The 22305-nt window shown below is 42.5% G+C and overlaps 1 protein-coding gene across 1 annotated transcript in view; it reads right to left on the bottom strand.

The window, feature by feature from the left end:
- The window catches only part of acap3b (ArfGAP with coiled-coil, ankyrin repeat and PH domains 3b), a 302002-nt gene that overhangs the window by 5741 nt on the left and 273956 nt on the right, over nucleotides 1-22305 (bottom strand). Inside the window, exons 11-22 of the mRNA XM_060852259.1 lie at nucleotides 15194-15306; nucleotides 12935-12986; nucleotides 11403-11503; nucleotides 10397-10508; nucleotides 8481-8689; nucleotides 5364-5433; nucleotides 5165-5259; nucleotides 4009-4223; nucleotides 2995-3093; nucleotides 2435-2527; nucleotides 1183-1403; nucleotides 3-112 (exon numbers count right to left, since the gene is read on the bottom strand). Coding sequence (XP_060708242.1) covers nucleotides 3-112; nucleotides 1183-1403; nucleotides 2435-2527; nucleotides 2995-3093; nucleotides 4009-4223; nucleotides 5165-5259; nucleotides 5364-5433; nucleotides 8481-8689; nucleotides 10397-10508; nucleotides 11403-11503; nucleotides 12935-12986; nucleotides 15194-15306 — 1490 coding nt within the window. The remainder of the gene's footprint in view (nucleotides 1-2; nucleotides 113-1182; nucleotides 1404-2434; nucleotides 2528-2994; nucleotides 3094-4008; nucleotides 4224-5164; nucleotides 5260-5363; nucleotides 5434-8480; nucleotides 8690-10396; nucleotides 10509-11402; nucleotides 11504-12934; nucleotides 12987-15193; nucleotides 15307-22305) is intronic.

Here is a 22305-nt window from a genome sequence, read left to right as displayed (position 1 = left end):
ACCCAGTGTGTCCCAGATAGGTGGCATGATGAATTGGCCCACGACCTCGAATATCTTTTTGATTTACATCAGCCCCATTTTGAAGTAGGAATTCACAAGCAACAAGTGAACCCTGTCGAAAACACAAAAAGCAAAAGATAAAACAATCTTTCCAAGTGAAGCTGCATTTCACCTGTACCTCCTCCAAGCTTGTGTGTTGTATTCACTGTACCCAGAGTGGCCTACCTTATATTGGAGAAACCAAACGCAGACAGGGTGACCAGTTTGCAGAACACCTCCAGTCTGTGTGCAAGCAGGAACCCGACCTTCCTGTAGCCAGTAATTTTAACAGAGCGTCCTGCTCGCCTGTCCATTTAGCATGCTGCTACACTCCTACAGATTTACACACCCATGCACACCCTTCCTCATACAAGATTTCTTTCTTTTGCGCACACATACATCCCCCAACACTCACACCAACACATGCATCCTCTCACACATACCCCATCTCACATACACTTAACCAAGCTTACACATACATGTATACACACACACACACTCTATCACGTGCACAAACTGGAGGAACAACATCTCATCTTCAGAATTGGCACTTTACAGTACACATTATACAGTAAATACTTTCAACTTATGAACTAACTCCCCATCCCTTCCCTTTCTTTTAGCCCTACTTGTTACATTCTCTATTACCATGTCCTCTATCCATCCCCCCCCCCCCCCAACCCCAACCCCACTGGGACTGTCTGTTCTTTCCAGTCTGGCAGTTAGTCACACTGTCGTTCTGTCATGCTCACATTCCGATCACTTACTCTGAACTTTCTGCCCCAGCATTCTACACTACACCCCTTCCCCAGTCTCTCAACTATCACATACATGCTGCCCCTTCAGCTCTGGTGGAGTCATCTAGACTCAAAACATTAGCTTGGTCTCTCTCCATGGATGCTGCCTGACCCACTGTGATCTCCAACACTTGTTGTTTTCAGTCAAAACAAAAAGCAAAGTACTTCCAATCCAAGCCCAGGAATGATAATCTAATGAGAATGCTAGTCTGGATGGAATGCTAAAAGGCTCTCTGTCCACATCCCCTCTTTAGTGATTACGTAGATTCTGCAATGGCAACTCCTGAACCCACGCCCTCCAGCAAGGAGTACGACAAAACTCTGAAGGACGATCAGTGGAACCTACCCCAATGACTGCTTGAATGAGCGGTGTTTTATTTTCATCCTCATCATTAACCCAGTTGACGTCAGCAGCATGGGCTAAGGCCTCAGCCATGACAGCCAGATTGCGAGCTTGTGCTGCCTTGTACACGAGGATGCCAGGGTGTAGCTCTCGGAGATCTTCAGAGTCGGAAGCTTCTGCCTCAATCTCTGCCTCGCCGCTCGACTCCTCTGAAACCTCACTCACTGTGAATAGAAAAGCAACAGTGAGGCAGTTCTCCTCAGCCCAGCCTCTCCATTTGACCCTCTCTAATGAGTGATTAGATCCAGGGGACAGTGACAAAACTCATGGGCTCCAGTGCTGCTCTGGGCCCCCCTCTCCATCCCCAACCCCTGCCTGGCCTCAGTTATAGGACCCTGATGTATCCACATCACTGTCCCGAGCCCTAATAAGATTGCATATTATTAGCAGGGCACAGGCTAACATTAATCCAGGATTGATGTCCAACACAATGTGTCAGCAGAGAATACAGCCCAGACACTTAGGGCTGCGCAAGATTCTGGATGTGCACATATGCAAGCTGCTACAATTTTCCAGCCTTGCATTACTTACTGAAAGCCTTGTCTGCAGGTGGAACACCGCAGCAAACCCATCTTTGTGTATTCAGTCTTCAGCCATTTCCGAGAATCATTAGAAAATCATTAAGTGGTGACAGGTATGACTGTTTGCAGGAAGTGTGAAGGTGGGGGATGTTACTGTTGCTACCATACCAGAGAATGAGAATTTCTGTCGAACTCATTGATAAAACAAGTAATCATTCCAAAAAAAAAAGAATGATGATTTCCTTTTTAAAAAATTACAAGTCATTTGCTCTTTTCTGGAAGCTGCATATCCATGTGGGGTATTATCCCACAGGAATTGGCAATTCTCTCAGACACTTTCCCTAGTGGCCAATTATCTTTATGAGCACAAACCATTTAGGTTATTTGGCCTTGGGATGCATCACAATCTACTTTATCCTGTCAAATCCATTAAAGTACATTTTCCAGAAAGCCTGTCGTCCGGAATGAGACCAAACTGGATGTAAATGATCAGATTTTAAGTCTTAAAATCCACTTTGAGTGTCACTTTTATGAGAAAGTTGATTAGGCTATGATATTGCTGACCAGAGTTGTAGCATGTCGAGATATTTGATTACATTGAAATTGAGCGTCAATCCTCAAACAACATCTCTGAGCCAAGACCTTGGCGGGAAGAAACTGGAACCAGGACTAACCTTCTTCAGTGACACTGTCCACCACTGTGCCGAATACCAGGATATCAGTGCTGCCATCAGTGCTGCCGCCCAGGCCACTATCGCTGCTCAAACCTGCGGGACCAGCAGACAGACAGCAAGAGAAAGTTCAGTACCTTTACAATGGCAAAGCAAAGTCAAGGAAACAAGAGTCTGGGTGGGAGGGCCCCTCAGAGAAGCATTTTCTCAGAGGATTATGGGACTTTGGAACTCTTTGCCTCAGAAGGTGGTGGAGGCAAGGTCATTGAACATTTTAAGATGGAGTTAGACAGATTCTTGTTGAGGGAGGAAATCAAAGTTTATTAGGAATAGGTGGGAATGTGGAATTTGAAACTAATTGATCAGTCACAAACTTATTGAATCTGAGAAAAGACTCGGGGTGCTGATTGGCCTTCTGTTGCTCCTAATTCAGTGCATTTGAAATCACGATAATGGGTCACAGCTTTTAAAACTGTATCCTGTATTCAGTCACTGCCACTGTGGCTGGCCAATACTCCATATGTTTACAGTGCTGTGTACACAGTTCATGAGAATATACTTACTACGGGGCCCAGCTGTAGTGTCAAAGTATGAAAACAGTGAGTCAAGTTCATCAGGACAAAACAGGGAGTCTCTTCGAAATTTTCTCTCCAGTGCAGCCGCTGCATTTGCCACAATGTCCAACCCAGGAAGAAAGAAAGTTAAGAGCCATTAGTGAATGCAGAGAGAGCAACAAAGCTAACACTACAAAACTCTCTTCTTTCTGCTGTGCTGAAGGGGCAGACTCACATGTAGGACAGCTCCAGGGGAGTTTTTACCCTTCAGTAACTCAGACATGAACAATTGTTATCCCTGTGTCTACACAGTGGGCTATTTGTTCATGGGGCCATCACTGGAATACCCTGAGCTGGTCCCTGTGTGTGACTTTCATCCTGAAATGGTCACAAAATGACAACCAAGGGTGGAAAGCTTATCTGATACTTTTTTCCTATTTGTCATGCCACAGATACCAGTCCCCAGCTGGAATTAGTCAGTTCAGTGAGGGCTCAATTTTACACTGGACAATGCATTTAGATATCCTTTAAATATACTATAATTTAGAACAATCCATTTTACAGTCAGACGTTTTGGAGTACTAGCAGGTTTCTATAAAAGGTATAATGTTGTTCCTTAGATTAGAATTCTTCTTCAGTGCTGTATTCAGATTTAGAAGGGACTAAATAAAAGAGATGGCTAATTTTTTCATCACAAGGGTTAAAACAATAGACTTAATCTAGATGCTGATGTGGTGAAGGGGTCGGGGAGAGGTTGGTGTGCAGCATAAGTAATAGTGCAGACCAGTTGGGCTGAAAGGCCTGTCTCTGTGCTACAGACTCAATGAGGTACACTTGTCTATAATACCTGGAACCAGCAGTCTCGACACTGACACGTACAGCAGCCACTTGAAGAAAATGCAGCAGCAGTAACACCATCAGGTGGTGGTGGTACTGGGTGGGGGGGATGTTGACATTCATTTTTATTTCCAAAATACATACTGCAGCCAAAAGGAATAAAGACTTGGCTAATTTGGCTTTCACCTGCTGCAAATGTTGCTGGTGACACACTGCCAGTGTCCTGCCGATACCTCCTGCGTGCTGTCGGAGCTTTGGTGGAACTGTTGTGCCGTCGGCATTTCTTGACACTCCATCGCCGTGGTTTCCGTTCAGTATCCGTGAGTGCGTCGGCATTCGGCAGCTTTTTAAGGAACTTCCTTTCTACGTATTTTGCTTTGATCCAGGCTTCTTTCTGCTGCCTACAACACGCCAATTCAAAACAAAGATGTTAGCCCGCCCACCCACTGACCATTCGCGGACGGAGGATATGAGCTTAAAATGTTAGCAATTTAAGAGTACTGAACATTTCTCAAAGAGCATCCTGCAGAGCTCTGTGGTTGGTTTATTCCGAGCTGGAACATCCCTGTTTAAATCAACGACATGCTATTAACACTCACAGCATCAGTGGAAATGCAGCACTCCCCTTTGGTAACTAGGCGATGGACAAGAGGGAAAAATATCAGCCAGTGTTCCTTCAGTAAGGTAAAGGCATTGAGATGCAACAGTATGTGATGCCCATTGCCTGTGATCAAATATTTTCTGCCAAGTTTACATATATCTAACTATTTGGCTAAGCTATTAGACAGAAATCCAACCATGGAGGCAAATTCAGCCTTCTGAAAGGGAGTTAGCTCATTGAGTGCAGGGCTCCTGGAAAAAGGAGGGGGAGCAGGTCTAATGAAGTCGCTGTTGCAGAGAGCCAACACAGACATGATAGACTGGTTACAGAACACAAGGAGGCTATGATTCTGTAGAACACAACCACAGTGAACAACTTCAGGAACAAGTAGATTAGAAAGGTCCCCATCAAGGACATTTCTGTCCACTGCAGACCACTGGCTTCTCCACAGTTTCTGCTGAGCCTTGCTTCACTACAGAAGGCAGCCTACAGCAGAACATGATGGATAATGACAGATTTAGCTCCTCTCCCTGAGTCCGAGGTGGCTCATTACATTCCCGGAAGGATCTGTGAGCTGTAAACATGGCCAGCAGATCTCCACGGTGGCAGACAGATACAAATCAGACAACCCAGAGCCAGCTGGCAAGGAAGCCAACAACATAATGACCTCCAGTCTCATGGGAGCAAAGAGTAAAATTCTTAATGAAGTATGTTGACTTGGAGAATTATTTCAAATGTGACCTGGTGCTCGCTGGCTGGGGTTTCTTCAGTCCATATTCCTCACATCTTCCTTCGTAAATATGATTAATAGTGTTGTTTCCCAGCTCGCACATCAACTGAAAGTGAACACATTTTAGTTTTAAGCTGTAGAAAATCATCCGCAATACAAATAAGGCTGAATCAAATATGAATCTTATCAAGTGCCAACATTCAAAGCTACCTTAAGTAACTCTGGCTCCCAGGAGTCCAATGTGAGAGAACGAACCTTGGAACACTGGACACCAAGGCTCCTTTTGAAAAAATAAAAAAAAAACATTAAAAATTGATATTTGCAAAGGCCAAACAGAGCCAGTGCTTTATTAACTCATGTTTTAGCACTGAATGTACAGTGGGAAATCAAGTGAGAGGTTAGGGTTCCTGCACTTTCTGTCCATAATGAATGAAATATCCAATGGACCCGCTGAGCTGTCAGCTTGAAATCCACCCATTTAATGCGTATGAACTATGCACTAAGTCCATGAGGCAATAGAATCAGAGGCCTACAGCATGGAAACCAGTCCACGCTATGTTCCCAAGCTAAACTAGGCTACTTGCCTGCGCTTGACCCATATCCCTCTGAACATTTCCTATTCATGAACTTATACAAATGTCTTTTAAATGCTGTAATTGTACCTTCATCCACCGCTCTCTCTGGCAGTTCTTTCCATGCATGAACCACGATGAAAAAAAAATCCCCTCGTATCCTTTTTAAATTTTTTTTCTCTCACCTTAAAAATATGCCCCGTAGTTTTGAACTCCCCTATCCCATGGAAAAGGTCCTTGTCATTCACTTTATTTATGTCCTTCATGATTTTATCAACCTCAAAATGGTCATCCCTCAACCTCTTACGCTCCAATGAAAAAAGTCCCAGTCTATTTTTATACCTCAAACCTTCCATTCACAACATCTTGCTAAATCTTTTCTGAACCCTCCCCAATTTAATAAGATGCTCCCTATAACAGGGCGACCAGAACTGCACACTGTACTCCAGAAGAGGCTTCACCAATATCCTGTACAACCCCAACTCCTATACTCAGAACTCTGGGCTATGAAGGCAGGCGTGCTAAATGCATTTTTAACCACCTATGACACAAAATTCAGCTGGCTGTTTATATTCTGACAATGTAGTGCTATGCACTGACCAAAGATATGAAAAATGCAACCCTCCCAATTAGAGAGGCGATTTTGGAAATGAACCAAATTGGATAACAGGGAATGAGGAGGTGTGAATTTACATTTTTCTAATAGTCGAGAAATTACAATTATAGAAGCATCCATCACAGGAGACCATACACTGTGCCTGTTCTGGTTCTTTGGCTGTACTATCCAGTTGGTTCCATTCTCTTGCCTCTTTCCCCTTACAAAACATCCCAAGATCAATTCTCTCTCCTTTAGAGTCATAGATTCAGAGATGTACAGCATGGAAACAGACCCTTCGGTCCAACCTGTCCATGCCGACCAGATATCCCAACCCAATCTAGTCCCACCTGCCAGCACCCGGCCCATATCCCTCCAAACCCTTCCTATTCATATATCCATCTAAATGCCTCTTATATGTTGCAATTGTACCAGATCCTCTGGCAGCTCATTCCATACATGTACCACCCTCTGCATGAAAAAGTTGCACCATAGGTCTCTTTTTTATCTTTCCCCTCTCACCCTAAACCTATGCCCTCTCGTTCTGGACTCCCCGACCCCAGGGAAAAGACTTTGTCTATTTATCCTATCCATGCTTTTCATAATTTTGTAAACCTCTAAGGTCGCCCCTCAGCCTCTGATGCTCCAGGGAAAACAGCCCCAGCCTGTTCAGCCTCTCCCTGTAGCTCAGAACCTCTAACCCTGGCAACATCCTTGTAAATCTTTTCTGAACCCTTTCAAGTTTCATCTTTCCGATAGGAAGGAGACCAGAATTGCATGCAATATTCCAACGGTGGCGTATCCAATGTCCTGTACAGCCGCAACATGACCTCCCAACTCCTGTACTCAATACTCTGACCAATAAAGGAAAGCATACCAAACACCGCCTTCACTATCCTTCTCTAAGCTTTGTGTTCATCTACATGAAGAATGTAGCGTTGAGAAGTTCAACACTTTCCCATTTTTGGAATGTAATTGTAATTACACACTGGTGTAATTGCACCAGTGTGAGTTGTTACCACTTCCTATCCCAGCCTTCCTGTGGTCTCTCTAAGGAAAGCCTGTTTAATACTTTTGAGAGTTATTTTAATTTGTGTCAGAGATAAAATGGGTGAGAACAAAGCAGCAGCCAGGTATAGCTAAAGTTTAGCCTGATTTTGTATCAATAAGCCTTGGGGAACAAGGACTAAAACGCACAATAGTCAGTTTTAAGCAGCCACAACATTGTGTCTGGGGAAGATGTAAATCAGTTTATTAATAATGCTGGAGTACTGCTGCCCCAGTAGCTTGAGGGGAGCAGCTGGCTACTTAAATTAAGTCTGATATTAAAATCATAAGTAAGTAAAAAATTTATGGATTCCAAAAACAGGAATTACTTTTTGCTTAAGACTATTTAATCAAAAAGTGATCAAGGGTTGTGTTCCAACATATTGTTTGTTTAATCTTTTAACTGGTTCCAAGGTGATCAGTCACTCTAGGGAAATTATAATAACGATTTACATCAGTGTGTTATCAGCAGCTGGGGTATACAGACTGGAAGCATTGCTCCTGTATCAGTGTCTCAGGCTGTTGGCAGGTCTAAGAAAGCTCACGGCCTACCAGGCTTCTGACAACTCAAGAACTGATGCTTTGAAAATACAGCAACATATGTTCAAAACTCAACAACTTATTGGAAGTAAAAAAAAAATTCAAACCACAATTAAAATATGAAGCAAAAGGTCAGCATGCCACTTTATTCTCTCCTCTTTTCTTGAACATCTCAATTTTTTTACATTTTCTATACAATCAAATCTATCTTTGCTCTACTTTCCCTGTTAAGAAGATACCTTAGTGCCTCCTAATTACCAATTTCTTTTACTTGCTTCCGTCCTCTCTGGGTTCACCTTCTTTTTAAAAAAATGTTTTTCATGAACTTTAGAGGAATTTGAAATGTGACTCTACCAAGTAGCTGAAAGCCCAAACCTGGCAAAGATTAACCTTGGTTCAGAAGAGCATACTTGGAGCAAAAGAAGGCCCTTCAGCCCATTGAATCTGCTCCACCATTCAATGAGATCGTGGCTGATCTGATAATCCTCAACTCCACTTTCCTCCCTTTCCCCCCATAACCCTCGATTCCCTCACTGATTAATATCTGGGGGAGTGAGAAATCTGGGAATTTACCTGTGAATTCCAGAGCACTCGATGCACAGTGTGATCCCAAGGTTGATGCTGGCCCATCGAGGGTCAGCTTGTCCGCAGTCACAGCACTGATCATTGCCAGCGATGCCCTGCACTCGCTGCAGGATGCTTTCACCCTTCACACTGCGATCCCGGGAGTCACTAGCAGAGTCAATGCTGCTCGTAGATGGAGATGCAGTTCTGTCCAGCCTCTGCAAGGAAGTAATGAGATTCCATTTAACGTGGGGCAGGGAGTGGCTCAACTGCATTCTCACACAGAGCTGCTCTGGCAGCTAAGTCTCCTCGTGTTGATCAACTTACAAAGAAAAGTCACTGCTCTTCAAATGACTACAGCATTTTGAGATGTAACAATATGATAACGTGAAATACTTGCAAGGTATTAATTAAAGAGTGTGTTTGTTAACACTAGAAGTCAACTCTGACAAGTAAAACCACAAGGAGTGCATCATTTAGGCAGAGATTTCAGTGCAAAATTCTGCTGTCGGTGTAGTCTTTTGGTCAACACATTAAACAGAGATCTTGCAAGGAGACACCAAAAATCCTCACTCTCCCCAATTTCAGTTTTCCAACAGTTCATTTTCTGGGTGCAGCACTTTCTCTGGTCCATTCAATGTGGGACTGTGGAAACAGCTCACACTCCAAATTGGAGCATTGACCAATAAACCAGAGGCTTACAATTAGCAACTCCATTCTGATCTGAGATGTGCTGTGCTGGCATGTGCACCTGACTGTTGAGTCCCATACCTGGAATACCAGCACCAGGGTGAGGAGCAGATTGAGGGTACTGGAGTAAATTATCACCACTTTGACAGCAAATCAGAGGAACACGGACCAGTGTGCAGTGTAATGCACAATGTCACATATTTATATGATAACAGAAAATGGTTATCTCACTAGCCACTGCCATAGCTTTAAGGACTGCTGTCTGCTACTGAGGTTGTGTTGAAAGTGGCCTGTTGCAAATGTTTAGATTAGATTACTTACAGTGTGGAATCAGGCCCTTCGGCCCAACAAGTCCACACCGACCCTCATAAGAGCAACCCACCCAGACCCATTTCCCTACATTTACCCCTTCACCTAACACTATGGGCAATTTAGTATGGCCAATTCACCTAACCTGCACATCTTTGGAGGAAACTGGAGCACCCAGAGGAAACCCACGCAGACACGGGGAGAATGTGCAAACTCCACACAGACAGTTGCCTGAGGCAGGAATTGAACCCAGGTCTCTGGCGCTGCGAGACCTGTGCCACCCACTATATGTTTCTGTTGAACAAATACTTTAGGCACATCTTGAGGTCAAGCTGGAGCTAATTGCTGTCACACAGAGAAAGTTACATAAGTAACTACATGTACATCTCTGCCTTCCCTCTCATGGGTAGACGGAATAGAGTTATCAAGGGTAACAGGAGAAATCTGCCCCCAACCCTTACATTTCAGATGAACGAGTTTCGAGGCTTGTTTTTGCTCCTTTACCAAAATGAAATTTAAGTTGTTCACCTGCTGGTATAAGTTACATTTGACGCATTACATCCTTGAGTGCAGTGTAATGTTTGAATATTGAAACCACATGTGCCAAATGTTTGAAGAGTAACCAGCTTTCTGACAGGCTGGACTGGGCCTCGCTTTTACATCATGACAGCACATCAGCAGCACAGTACTGCACTGCAATGTTAGTTCAGATTTTGTCCTTGGGTTTCTGGAGTGGGATCTGAGTCCATTAGTCAGAGTTGGATTTAATCAAAATGGAGCCACAGCTGATTCCAGGCTGGTTTGTGACATTCTGATGTCTTAATCAGGGAAATAATTGGATGGCAAAAAAACAAAAATTATTCCCATTACAGCTAATGTGACCCTCAGCATGGAACCGTTCATCTGAAAGGTTATGCAGCACTCACATTGATGTAATTGTTATCTGGACTCTCTCTGTACGCAGTGGCAATGCTGGCCTGCACTGCCTGAATCCAGGCGAGGCGTAACTTTTCCGAGTCTGCCTGCAGCATACAGCTCCTGTAGAAAACAAAGTACATGGTCAGGGAAAGATCGTAAAGGCTGGATGATATTTAGTCTTGACAAGAGACCATACTGTTTTAAATTCCTTTGTTGCCGTCAATAGAATAGTCAAATTCCCACACACATGGTGAGAACCAGGCGATCATTGTCTTTATCAATTTTTAAAACTTGATTTGAGAAAATAAAATCCATGAGTTTGAAGTGACTATCAAGATTGTCCTTTCCAGAGGCTTCATCTTAAAATGAAAATCTGATTCACTTTGGTTGAGACACGTGATAAAGGGGATGGGCATATTCAACTTGCAATTTGAAATCAGAAATCTTCTACTTTTACTTCCTGGCTCCAGACCTTATCAAAGGCTGGGGGAGCAATCTGTACAATCCAAGAAACGTGAAAACAAGGAAGCAGCCTATGTCCATAGCATTTGGTCAAAATAGCACCCACTGTCAGTACATTAGTACCCAGGGTCTGATGGCAGGGTTTTGATGTATGTCAAGGACCTGAAGTTGGATGTACAGGACACAATTTCAAAATTTATAGATGATGGGAAACTTGGAAACATAGCAGACCATGAGGAGGTTAGTAGCAGGATAATGTTCACGGGTAGACATGTGGCAAATGAAATTTAACCATGAGAAATGTAAAGCAATACAAATTGGTAGGAAGAATGAGGAAAGGCAACTTAGTCAAAATAGATATGATTTTAAAGCAGGAACAGAAAAGCCTTAAGCAGATAAGTAAAGATCTCTGCATAATGTCAGAACAGAAGGCATTGAGCATCTCCCTGTCCAAAACGCTTCTACCTAACCCTCACTATTTCAGTTCGCCAATGGGAAATGTGATAACACTAAGATCCTGCACAGCAATCACCATTTCTGCTGTTCACTCACTTGTTTGGAGAGACAACCTCAAAACAAAAGCGCCTCTCGATGTCCTCACAAGGTTTGACGGAACAAAGCCGTAAATCGTCGACCACCACAGTTAATGCATCCTGCAAGTTAGAACAGAATTGTCATCAGAAGTGGCTGATGGATCATGGATTGCAGAGAAGGAATGTAATTTCATTCAATCGCAAACTAAATTAGCATCAATAATGATTTGCCACCAAAAGAATTAACAAAAGGCTGACCAACGTGAGATTTAAATGTCCAATGAGATGATTCCTTTAATGCAACCTTTAATCTATGCCAGTAGCTCTTCTAAGGCTAAGGAACAGCAAGCATATAAGAACTAGCCACTGTAAACTTAGTGGGATAATTGCTCACAATCACTTTCCAGCAACTGTTACTGACATGTATGTGTATACGCAGTTTGGATCAGGACAGAATGGTGACATTCTGATATTGATGCAACATTTGGTCATACTTTGAAGTGTATTGGACAATGAATTGTGTGTGTATCTAATTCCTAAATGGACTGAAACACTCAAAGGCCCTGCAAAGAATGTAATCAGACAAACAGTGACCCCAGTTTAAGAAGGTCAGATGATTAGCAAGATTGTAGATTAATATTATTCTCCCCTTTGAATGATGTCTGGTTACAATCATTGGTGCCCAGCAACACTGAGCAAGAAAGGCAAGCTTCAGCATTAGTCACTCATCTGCCTTGTTAAACGCTGCTAAGGGACTAAGATGTCCCCTGGTGTGGGAGATGCATCGACAATGCATCTGCACCGGAAGAGCTCGAGGCAAACCGTGTGTGTGTGTGAGAGAGAGAGAGAGAGCTGGCACACTGTCTGTCCACAACCAGCAGTATACACAATAAGCACTGGCAGGGTTATAAATACTGCCCATTTCCATTGCCAGTCACCCCTAACACCAACAAAACAACTTATATAGGTAAAGCACCTTTTTACAAAATAAAATGGCCTAAGCCTCTTCAGAAGTGAAATTCTGCTAACTTTCAATGGCATTGTCATCACTGAATCCTCCATTATCAACATCTAGGGGTTACCAATGACCAGATGCTTAACTGGCAAACCATTATAAATACAGAGGAACCTCGATTATTCAAATTTCAGATTATCTGAACAAGATCACATGGTCCCAAAGCATGGCTAAACTATGTTATCTGGCATTCGATTAACTGAACAAATAATTTGTGGCTGTGGCCTTCGGATAATCGAGGTTCCTCTGTACTGTGGTCAGGAGAGAAGGTCAGGAATTGGAAATTTGTGGCATGTAATACACTTCCTGACTCCTCAAAGCCTCGACACCACCTCCAAGACACAGCCTGGAAGATCGCTGGATTAATCTCCACTTGTCCAAATATGTGCAGCTCCGACAACACTCAAGGAAATCAACACCATCCAGAACAAAGCAGCCTGCTGGATTGGCACCCCATCCAATACCTTAAACATTCATTCCCTCCACTACCATGTCTTCTGTCTCAATAAATAACTATCAGATTGTCAAATTCATACCTTCATCTTCTTCTGATACACCAGCTGACTGTTTTGTATTGAAAACCACCTCCTAAAAGTCAATTTAAGAATTAAAAAAATGTATCAGTCATATTTCATAATTAAATAAATGCATGGAAACTTAAAATGATGTTTCTGGTGTATTAAAGTTCTCAGGTTACTTTGTAAAGCCAGCAGTAGGCAATTCCACAAATTCAGTTCAGAAATAGGTCAGGGTGGGTGTTATAGGATTTCTGCTACTGTTAGTTAATGGCTGCTTTCTATCAGTGATAACCGATGTCAAGAACAAGAAAAAATGAGCCATCAATTTTCCAAACCAGCTGGTTACTCATGTCAACAGGATTAATAGGCTGCTGTTTTAGCGGACAGTAAAACAAAGCAACTATGGGTGCAGACCCCAGTGATAAATGCCATTGGACTCAATTCGACAGCCAGTAAGGTAAAAATGACAAGGCAAAATCTTTTCCTAGCTACAATTGCAAAGATAACTAATGCCCTTTTACAGGGCTATAAAGAGGAAAAAAATTCCCAATGTGGAACTGCACTTCCTGAGAACACAGACTGGAAACTCAAGTGTGGAAGCCAGAATGAATGGCAGTGATTACTGGTAAAGTCAGAATATTCGTACCTCCCTTGTTGACCTAATTTATTGACCCTCGATCTAGTTGCCTCTCTGTACTGGAAACATTGCCCTACAACACAATACCCTATAATGGGCATTAGTACATCTTAATATATCAGAAAGCCGCATATGCTTGGTATTGTGTTGTTAGTCCCAGCTTTGAGAATCCAATCTCTCCAGCATAGAACATTTTTTAGAATTAGATTACTTACAGTGTGGAAACAGGCCCTTCGGCCCAACAAGTCCACACCGACCCGCCGAAGCGCAACCCACCCATACCCCTACATTATCCCTTACCCCTTACCACTATGGGCAATTTAGAATGGCCAATTCACCTGACCCGCACATCTTTGGACTGTGGGAGGAAACCGGAGCACCCGGAGGAAACCCACGCAGACACGGGGAGAACGTGCAAACTCCACACAGTCAGTCGCCTGAGTCGGGAATTGAACCCGGGTCTCCGGGCGCTGTGAGGCAGCAGTGCTAACCACTGTGCCACCGTGCCGCCCACAACATAGAACAGTACAGCACAGTACAGGCCTTTCAGTGCTTGATGTTGTGCTGACCTTTTATCCTATGCTAAGATCAATTTACTATCATCCATGTGCCTATCCAAGAGTCGTTTAAATGTCCCTAATATATCTGACTAACGAACATACGATGTGACCCGGTGAAAGATGTTACAGGAGTGAAGGAGTCAAAGAAGAAAACATAAGGAACTGGCTGAGCATCCTGGTTTAACCAAGGGACGGCTCTTTCTGCAGCCTCTAAAGGTACAAACAGCTTGAGAGTTTGCTATGCAGCAACTGCAATGTGCAAATCTCCCTGCAGAACCCAGGATTCACACACAGTGAACACAGGGATGTAATGCCACCTGCAACATTGTGGGAACGGACTGAATACTTTTGGTGAAAGTATATGTTCAGACAAAATGCTGTGATCAGCTGGGAATTTGGCACAGATCTTTAAAGATTGTCAGCAACTTCTCCTTGGTCTGTCCAACACCAATAAAAATTGGAATTTCATGACACGGTGGGAATCTTTTTCCGTCTTTGTAACCAATAGGTTTCTTTAAATTGTCTTAAAAGTTGAAGGGCATATTTTGATAATATTTCTGGATGATTACCCAGAATTTAAGCATCCATGAATGTTGAAAATTGGTCAGATCAACACCAAGTAGGATACAAATCATGACAAGGGTGGTTAACCTAACATCATCTATTGAGTTCCATCAGCACTAACTACTCACTATGTTGGGAAACATCCAAATTCTCCGAAGTGACACTGCTGTTCTCAGTAGAAAGAACAATAAACTGAATTAGCCAAAAGGTGTTCTTAAAGTATATGGCTTTAAAGGAATGTTTCATACTACATCCTGTGTTTTGTACAGCAAAAGGACAATGGACTGGTGTGAACATTTGTCAAACTCAATTTTGTTAGGGAAACTAAAGGTAGGCAACACTCCTGACGTGCATACTAGTTTTAGGGTGCATTTGTACCATTACTTTAGCCTGCACCAATGCTAAAATCATAAATATCAAACACAGAATTTAAAAGGCTTTTGGCTGATCATTACTGCAACTTAGGCATTAATTGCATTCAGTTTAGAACTGCTATTAAAAGGTAATACTACATACCGGTTCCAAGTCTTAAAAGCATTGCTTGCCCTCTTGAACAAATAACCTTCCATCACCACTCCATTAGGAGCATCAATATTGAATTCAACTTTGGAATCATCATATGAGAAGTCCTGTGGATAAAAAAAATATATTTGTGATGAATATGAATACTTTGAAATTCAATTGTATCATATTTTGAAACTCAAACATTGATGACTTTGCTGTCCACCGTTAACATCCATATGTCTTGATTCATCTGAATATTCGAAAGGTATAGAGCCACAAGACATTGTGATTCATTGTAGCTTTGCTCATTATGTGACAGAACAGGGATGAGCTCAGTTTCCATATGTATGTTGATAAATTTAGCTCTGTTTCTTCACCATAATTACCACGATGATTTCAGATTGCAAAGCTGCTTCCCTAACCGAACACTGAGAAACAAAATCTTATCCATCTCACAAAAAATGTAGCTTGCCAGCAATTTAATTGCTCTTAGCAGTTTTATGCTACAAGCTTTATAATCTATAATGTTGATGCCCAGGCAGAGCTTTAACCTCACATCCCATCCATTATAAAGACCGTGATCTTCCACCTCTGCAATATAGCCCACATTAAATCCTCCTCAGTCCCAACACTTAAAACATTTATCTGCTTTTCATTCTTCAGGACAGTTTCTCTACCGATCTCAGCAGCTTTCCTAGCTTCATACTGCACTGTTCAAACTCATCCAAAACTCCAGTGCCACACAGTTCATCTTGTCCACATTCTGAACCTGTATTAAGTCAGTCTTCATAAATTCACTGCCCGTGTCCTGCATCACACTGACTTTAGCATTTATGTTCTAGTTTACAATCACTCCATGATCTCTCTAGCTTATCTCTGCAGCCTCTTCCAGCCTGCAGTGCTAAATCTGATGTCCTGTACACACTTGTTCTCCTGTTTTGCTGCAGTCTTAATTAGGGATTGCCCTACTCAGATTACTTTAGGGTCTCACCTTTGTCATTACATCAAGAGGTTGTAAGTTCAAATGTTGTTCCAAGACCTAAGTGCATAATCAATATTGACGCTTCAGTACATTAGTGAAGGAGTGGTGCATTACCAGAGATGTTGTCTCTTGGATGAAGCATTGAAGTAAGGCTCCATCTGCTCAGATTGTCAGAAAAGCTCTCGTGGCAGTTTTTGTGTAGAAGGATAGGGCTGTCATATCACTAATCAGCCCAGAAATGCAGCCCTCACACTGACCAAAAGCTGTTCTGAGGCCAATAGATGGAGCTATTATTCAGGAATCGACATCATGAAACTGCATTTTAACTGTGGTCAGATGGGGCTCCCCTGGTAGTTCAGTAGGTAAACACATTAGATGGTGTGGTGTTGACTCTCACAAACCAGAATGATCCCACATTCAATCCCTAGTATTTATCACCTCAATTTACGAGGATGTTCAGGCACTACAGACTTAAGAGTAGGAAAGGGAAGAGAAAGAGCAGGGAATTCCTAATAGCGATCACTGAACACATGATTATTGGCCGAGCACAGGAATGGGGTGGATGTGGGACTACCTGGGATTGAGTGGCCTGTGAAATGCCCTGTGGTCCCATAATGGTAGTATCTGTGAAAAAAACATGATGTGTTAAGGCATGAAGAGAAATCTGAGATAAACAGGGAACCCACAGTCATTTTCAGAGCAGAAAACAGAAATGCACAAGTTAATCTTCTAAAATTAGTAAAGGAAGCTGTAACATTGTACAAATAGATGAATAAATACAAAGCCTGCCGATTTGATAGAAATTGCCTGTCATAAAACTAAAAGATTTTAAAATGTGTTAATAAATCCATGTCTGGTTGTGAGCATTTAATTGAATCAAAGGGAATTCTGGCATTCAATGAAAGGGAAATGTCCTCTATCCATGGTGCTGAAATCTCAAGGAACATTATTCACTTTTCAAAACATGGCCTGACCGGACCCGTCTAATTAGATATGTCCACAATCTGCTCCAAGCACAACTAATGTGAGTTAATCGAATTAAGCATGACCTACAGTAAGACAAAGCTAATCAATAAGGAGACAAACACTTTACCCTTTACCTTTTTCTGGTTTATAAAGGTCAGATTCCTTCGTCTGATGCATTCTTAAAGGGAGGTACACATTTTAAAATTTTTACCTCTTCGTCTCCCAGCTTTGACTAACAATTAAAAAGCAAGAGCCACCCATCCGACCAGCAAGTCATTTTGGTTTAGGCACCAAACAAGATTATTCAGTTCATTTTCACAGTCTGTTTTCAAATAGCTTCGGCAGCCTACTCGTGGTCTCATATTAAATTTACATCACGGGCAAAGTTTAGAGAGAAAAAAAATCTGTCAATTTCAACGTTACTGCTAAGGGCAAGAGCAACATTCCACGTACAATGGGGAGAGAATGGGAAATGGTGCAGGAGGTAGTTTCAGAGCGGAACTATCAGTATGAGCTTTGACAAAGGATCAGTTAGACTCGAAACGTCAGCTCTTTTCTCTCCTAAAAGATGCTGCCAGACCTGCTGAGATTTTCCAGCATTTTCTCTTTTGGTTTCAGATTCCAGCATCCGCAGTAATTTGCTTACTATCAGTATTAGCCCAGTACTTAGCTGGTTCATCAAGGTAGAGTTCTGAGTTTGAATAGGAGTTTTCCAAGTCTAAGTCCGATTACACCAAACTTCGCCCCCCCGGGACATAATAAAGACATCTTTGTGGGTCGATGCTTAATGATACATCCTCAGAATCTCCACCAGGACCAGGCTGGATTCTGAAAGGCTGATGCTGAGGGATTTATAGCTTTCACTTCTGCTCGGTGAGCCGGACTTGGGGCTAGATATCGATCGTTCACAAAACCAAGGCATTAAATGTTAATTGGAGCTGTAATTCGCCAGCCTGGAATCTGCATCTTAATAAAGCAATGCCCAAACAAAAGAGATGCTGCTTCTTCATGTAACAGGGACCCCACGGTTATCAAAGATTGCATCTGCAGCACTCCCGGACTGAAAATCACAGCTAAATTCTCCCAAGTTCCCAACTTACATTGAAATATTAAACATAATGATGATCTCCACACATCATATACAACAGCGTCTCCCTTTTGCTCACCAGACTATGCCATTTACAACAAATTCGCCCTCTACATGTAAGAAACGTTCATTCTCTCTCCTCCACGGAATAGCTACAATTAAATTTTAACGGGCCCCATTTCAACTCTGTCCAACATTCCGAGTTAAAATCTCGCCCCGGCTCACTTCGCCAACTCACCAGCGTGTTATCAAGTCTGCCAAAGATCTTCATGTTTATTTCCAAACGGTTCGCGTTAAAACACGCTGCTTTTCAAAAAGAAATGCGATGGAAATCAAGAGCCGGGAGCCGAACAAAGTTATTGTTTCAACAGTCAGAAAAATGCATCTCCAATGATCTTCAAAGAGTGAAACGTTGCTTCCAGCGGGACAGATTTCACGTTGCAATGTTAATCTGGGTGAGTGGTAGGTAAAACCCCTCTTTGGCCTTTGGAGGGTCGCTGCTCGCCCCTGTCTATCCCTTTCTGAATGCCGACGCTGCACTGAAGTGTGCCACCTGCCCACTGCTCATGCCTTCAGTCCCAGACAATAAGCTGCTGTTAGCATACAGCTGTCACTCTCTTGTCATTGTAACACTGTGGCTTGGAGTTGCAGCCGCGTCCTGCGCTCTCACACCAACCCCCCACAAAGTTTAACTCTTTCTCTCCTCTGCTCACCGGCAGCAATTGCAATCACTGAACAGAACAGAACAGAAGGGTTAAAACCAAAATCCAGCTTCACATGCACCCGGCTGCCACTAGGAGCGCCTCCAGCTAGCGAGCCCACCCTCTTTCCCTGAGCAGTAGACAGCACGGGAGCTAACACACATGCTCAGCAGCAGCTGTACTGTTTGTGGGTCCAGGCCTCCATCTGCTTCCGTCTGCTCTGGCATCTTTGCTTAATCAGGCTGACACCAGTCTTTTCCCAACGCCCCTCCTCCTTTGTTGCTAAGGAATAAATCACATTACTTTTGTTTTGTTTCAGGAAAAGGGCAAAAAGCCCCTTAGGAAACAAACTAGGAGCGCAGGAATTCTGAAAAGCAATCTTTTCAAGGACAAAGGCTGGAAGTCCAGGAGAAATTTATGTTATTGTGTCCAGCACGTCAACTATCTTCCATATTAAAACTCTTGTTTACCTATTTTAAATAATATACTGCTCTATGGTCACAATATGTTGAAATATACTTCATTCAATGCGCACTTGGCACAACACACTGACTTCCACTGAGTGTTTCAGGTCCATTACCACCCTGCGGAATTGGTTCCAGGGATGTCAGTACTTTCTATATGAACAGTAATACTCTGCTTACCCAAAGTTATCTGTTCTGGGTGTGTTGCCAAGGCATTGTAAGTTACTTTATGTGAATGGTTGCTGCAGGGTCCAGGTGCCTCCTGTGTGAGAGGAGTGGTGTTGATGGTGCACACCACCACTGCCCAGCAACAGAGAGCAGACATTTCATCTGCTTTAGTTCCTAAGACAACCTGATTTTCTTGCACTGAGCCATTTCTCCCCATGTCCTGATTTTCCACTTGGCTGAAGTGGTGAGACTTCTGTAGATGGCACCTTAGTGAAAATAGACTTGAAGGTTGTGGTCAGAGTCACACCATCTTGAGATTAACAGCATTGCCATAAAAGGAAACATTTACATACATTTAGCACATTTCCTGTCCTCCGGATGCCCCAAAACATTTGACAATACATGAAATCTTTTTCAACTGCACTCACCACTGTTAGCTTGAAAATACAGCAGTCAATCTGCACACAGCATTGTCCCACAGACATGTTTTCATAGAATCTTAGAATCCCGGCAGTGAGGGCACAGGCCATTCTGCCTATCGAGTCTCTACTGACACTCCAAGGAGCATCTCATCCAGCCACCACCACCCACCGCCCCCCATACCTGTAAGTCTGCATTTCCCATGGCTAACCCACCAAGGCTGCACATCACTGGACATTACGGCTAATTTAGCATGACCAATCCACTTAACCTGCACAACTCTGGACTGTGGGAGGAAACAAGGACACAGAGAGGAACCTTGTGCAGAATATGCAAACTCCACACAGTCATCAGAGGGTGGAATTGAACATGGTTCCCTGGTGCTGAGAGACAGCAGTACTATCCACTAATATTTAGTACTTTCAAAGAATTGGACTAGAGACAGTGGACTATTTCTCTCCCTGCTTCCAGATCTGCTGAGTTTTTCTAACACTTTTTATTTTGGGAATGTTTGTTGAAGGATAAATATGCGGCAGTTCACCAGGGAAAATGCCCCTGCGCCTTTTCTCACGAGTACCACAAGTTATTTTCCACCTGACTGAGACGGTTTAAGGAACTGTGTTCAATATTTCACCCCCAGGAAGTTTTGCAGTATTTTAATGAGCAGAAGGACCTCAGTACTGCAATGGCTCAGCTCAAAACATAATTTCATGAGCTTTATAAATGAATTATTTTCAACTATCTCTTGGAAAGCTAAAGCCCATTGCTCTTCCATTGAACCACAACTTAAACAATAAAAACTGCTAGGCAATGCCTTGCAAATAAACTCCAGATGAAGAAATGGGACAAAGACTGGAAACCTTAATTTTTGAAAACAGCATTGGCCCAGTGACCAGAGAGACAAACATGAATTGATGAAACAGCAGGAGAGACATACAAGAACACAATGGTGTGTTGAAACAATGTAGGATGGAGCAGCTCCTACTGTGGGGGAGGAGGTAAGGACAAAAGACAACAGATGTCCCAGAAGAATACAAACAGAGGAAATTTCTGATCAAGGAGTTGGAGCAGTATAAAAATTAAAGAGCAAAGACTGTGTAAAGTCTATAAATATTAAATCACCGCATAGCTGAGCAGCTGATGTTCTCTTATTGATGTGAGCAGGCACCATTCAATGACCTTTCAGATTAACAAGAACAAAAGGTCACATTCAAAGGTTGGGAAAATCAAGCAACAGAATGAAGTAAAAGAAAAGTCTTGATGCAGAAATTTGGCTATCTGATATTATCATAAGAACATTCACTAGATTGAGACCAAATCCCTATGTTCACTGTTTTAACAGAAATATTTAGTCAAGGTTAAACAACACTTAAAATAGTGGATGGAGGAGTTAGATCCACTTATGCTTAGTGTTGGTTGAATGTATTATTTTATGTTGGTTTAATAAGTCATGGTACTACCCAAAGTAGAATTGGTTCACAGACATCAGAAGGACTCTAGATCCATTTCTGCTCTTTTCTGACTAAACTGAATTACAATGTAGTAGTGATAAAGAATCACTTACATAGTGCCTTCAACATTTGAAAATATCCCAAAAAACTTCATTGAAGTGCAACTTGACAGAAATGGGCATCAAATCAAAGAATAAGATGTTAAGAAAGATGACTAAGTACTTGCTCAAAAGGTGGCATTAGGAAGAATTGTAAAGGAAAACACAGAGAGAGAGAGAGAGAGAGAGAGAGAGAGAGATGGTGCTATTATTGGCATCCAAAGTCAAACCCAGGCAGATATGAGAAAGAAGAGTTAACTACAGGGCTTTTGCCCAAAACATCGATTCTCCTGCCCCTCGGATGCTGCCTGACCTGCTGTACTTTTCCAGCACCACACTCCCGACTCTAATCTCCAGTATCTGCAGTCCTCACTTTTGCCTAACCTTCCCACAGCCCCTGTCAATCAATATTGTACATCTGACAAAGTGAGGAGTAGGCACAAGAGACCAAATAACCTCTTAAATGACCTCTTGCAAGTGGTATTTGTGTGACAGCTAATGCTCAGAAAACCACACCCCAGCAAGAGATAGAATCTTTGCCATAGTTGGGGAAAACACTGCAGAAACAAAGTGCTTTTGTATTTGATTGCTTCTTCATTTCTGCTTCCACAGATTTAGGATTTAATCGAATTCAAAAAGCTTGTCACCTGACATGAACAGCCAAAGCAAACTACAGAATAAATGAGAAATGAAAAATACAGCATCTGCAAATAGATGCAATTTACTGAAATCCTTTTAGTATGTCAAGCTGTAGATTTGGTATTTTGGGCAGTCACATTAAAGCAAT

Source organism: Hemiscyllium ocellatum, chromosome 37 (assembly GCF_020745735.1).
Source record: "Hemiscyllium ocellatum isolate sHemOce1 chromosome 37, sHemOce1.pat.X.cur, whole genome shotgun sequence".
Lineage (NCBI taxonomy): Eukaryota > Metazoa > Chordata > Chondrichthyes > Orectolobiformes > Hemiscylliidae > Hemiscyllium > Hemiscyllium ocellatum.
The sequence above is the reverse complement of the archived record's forward strand: the minus strand, read 5'-3'. Positions and strand labels throughout refer to the sequence as shown.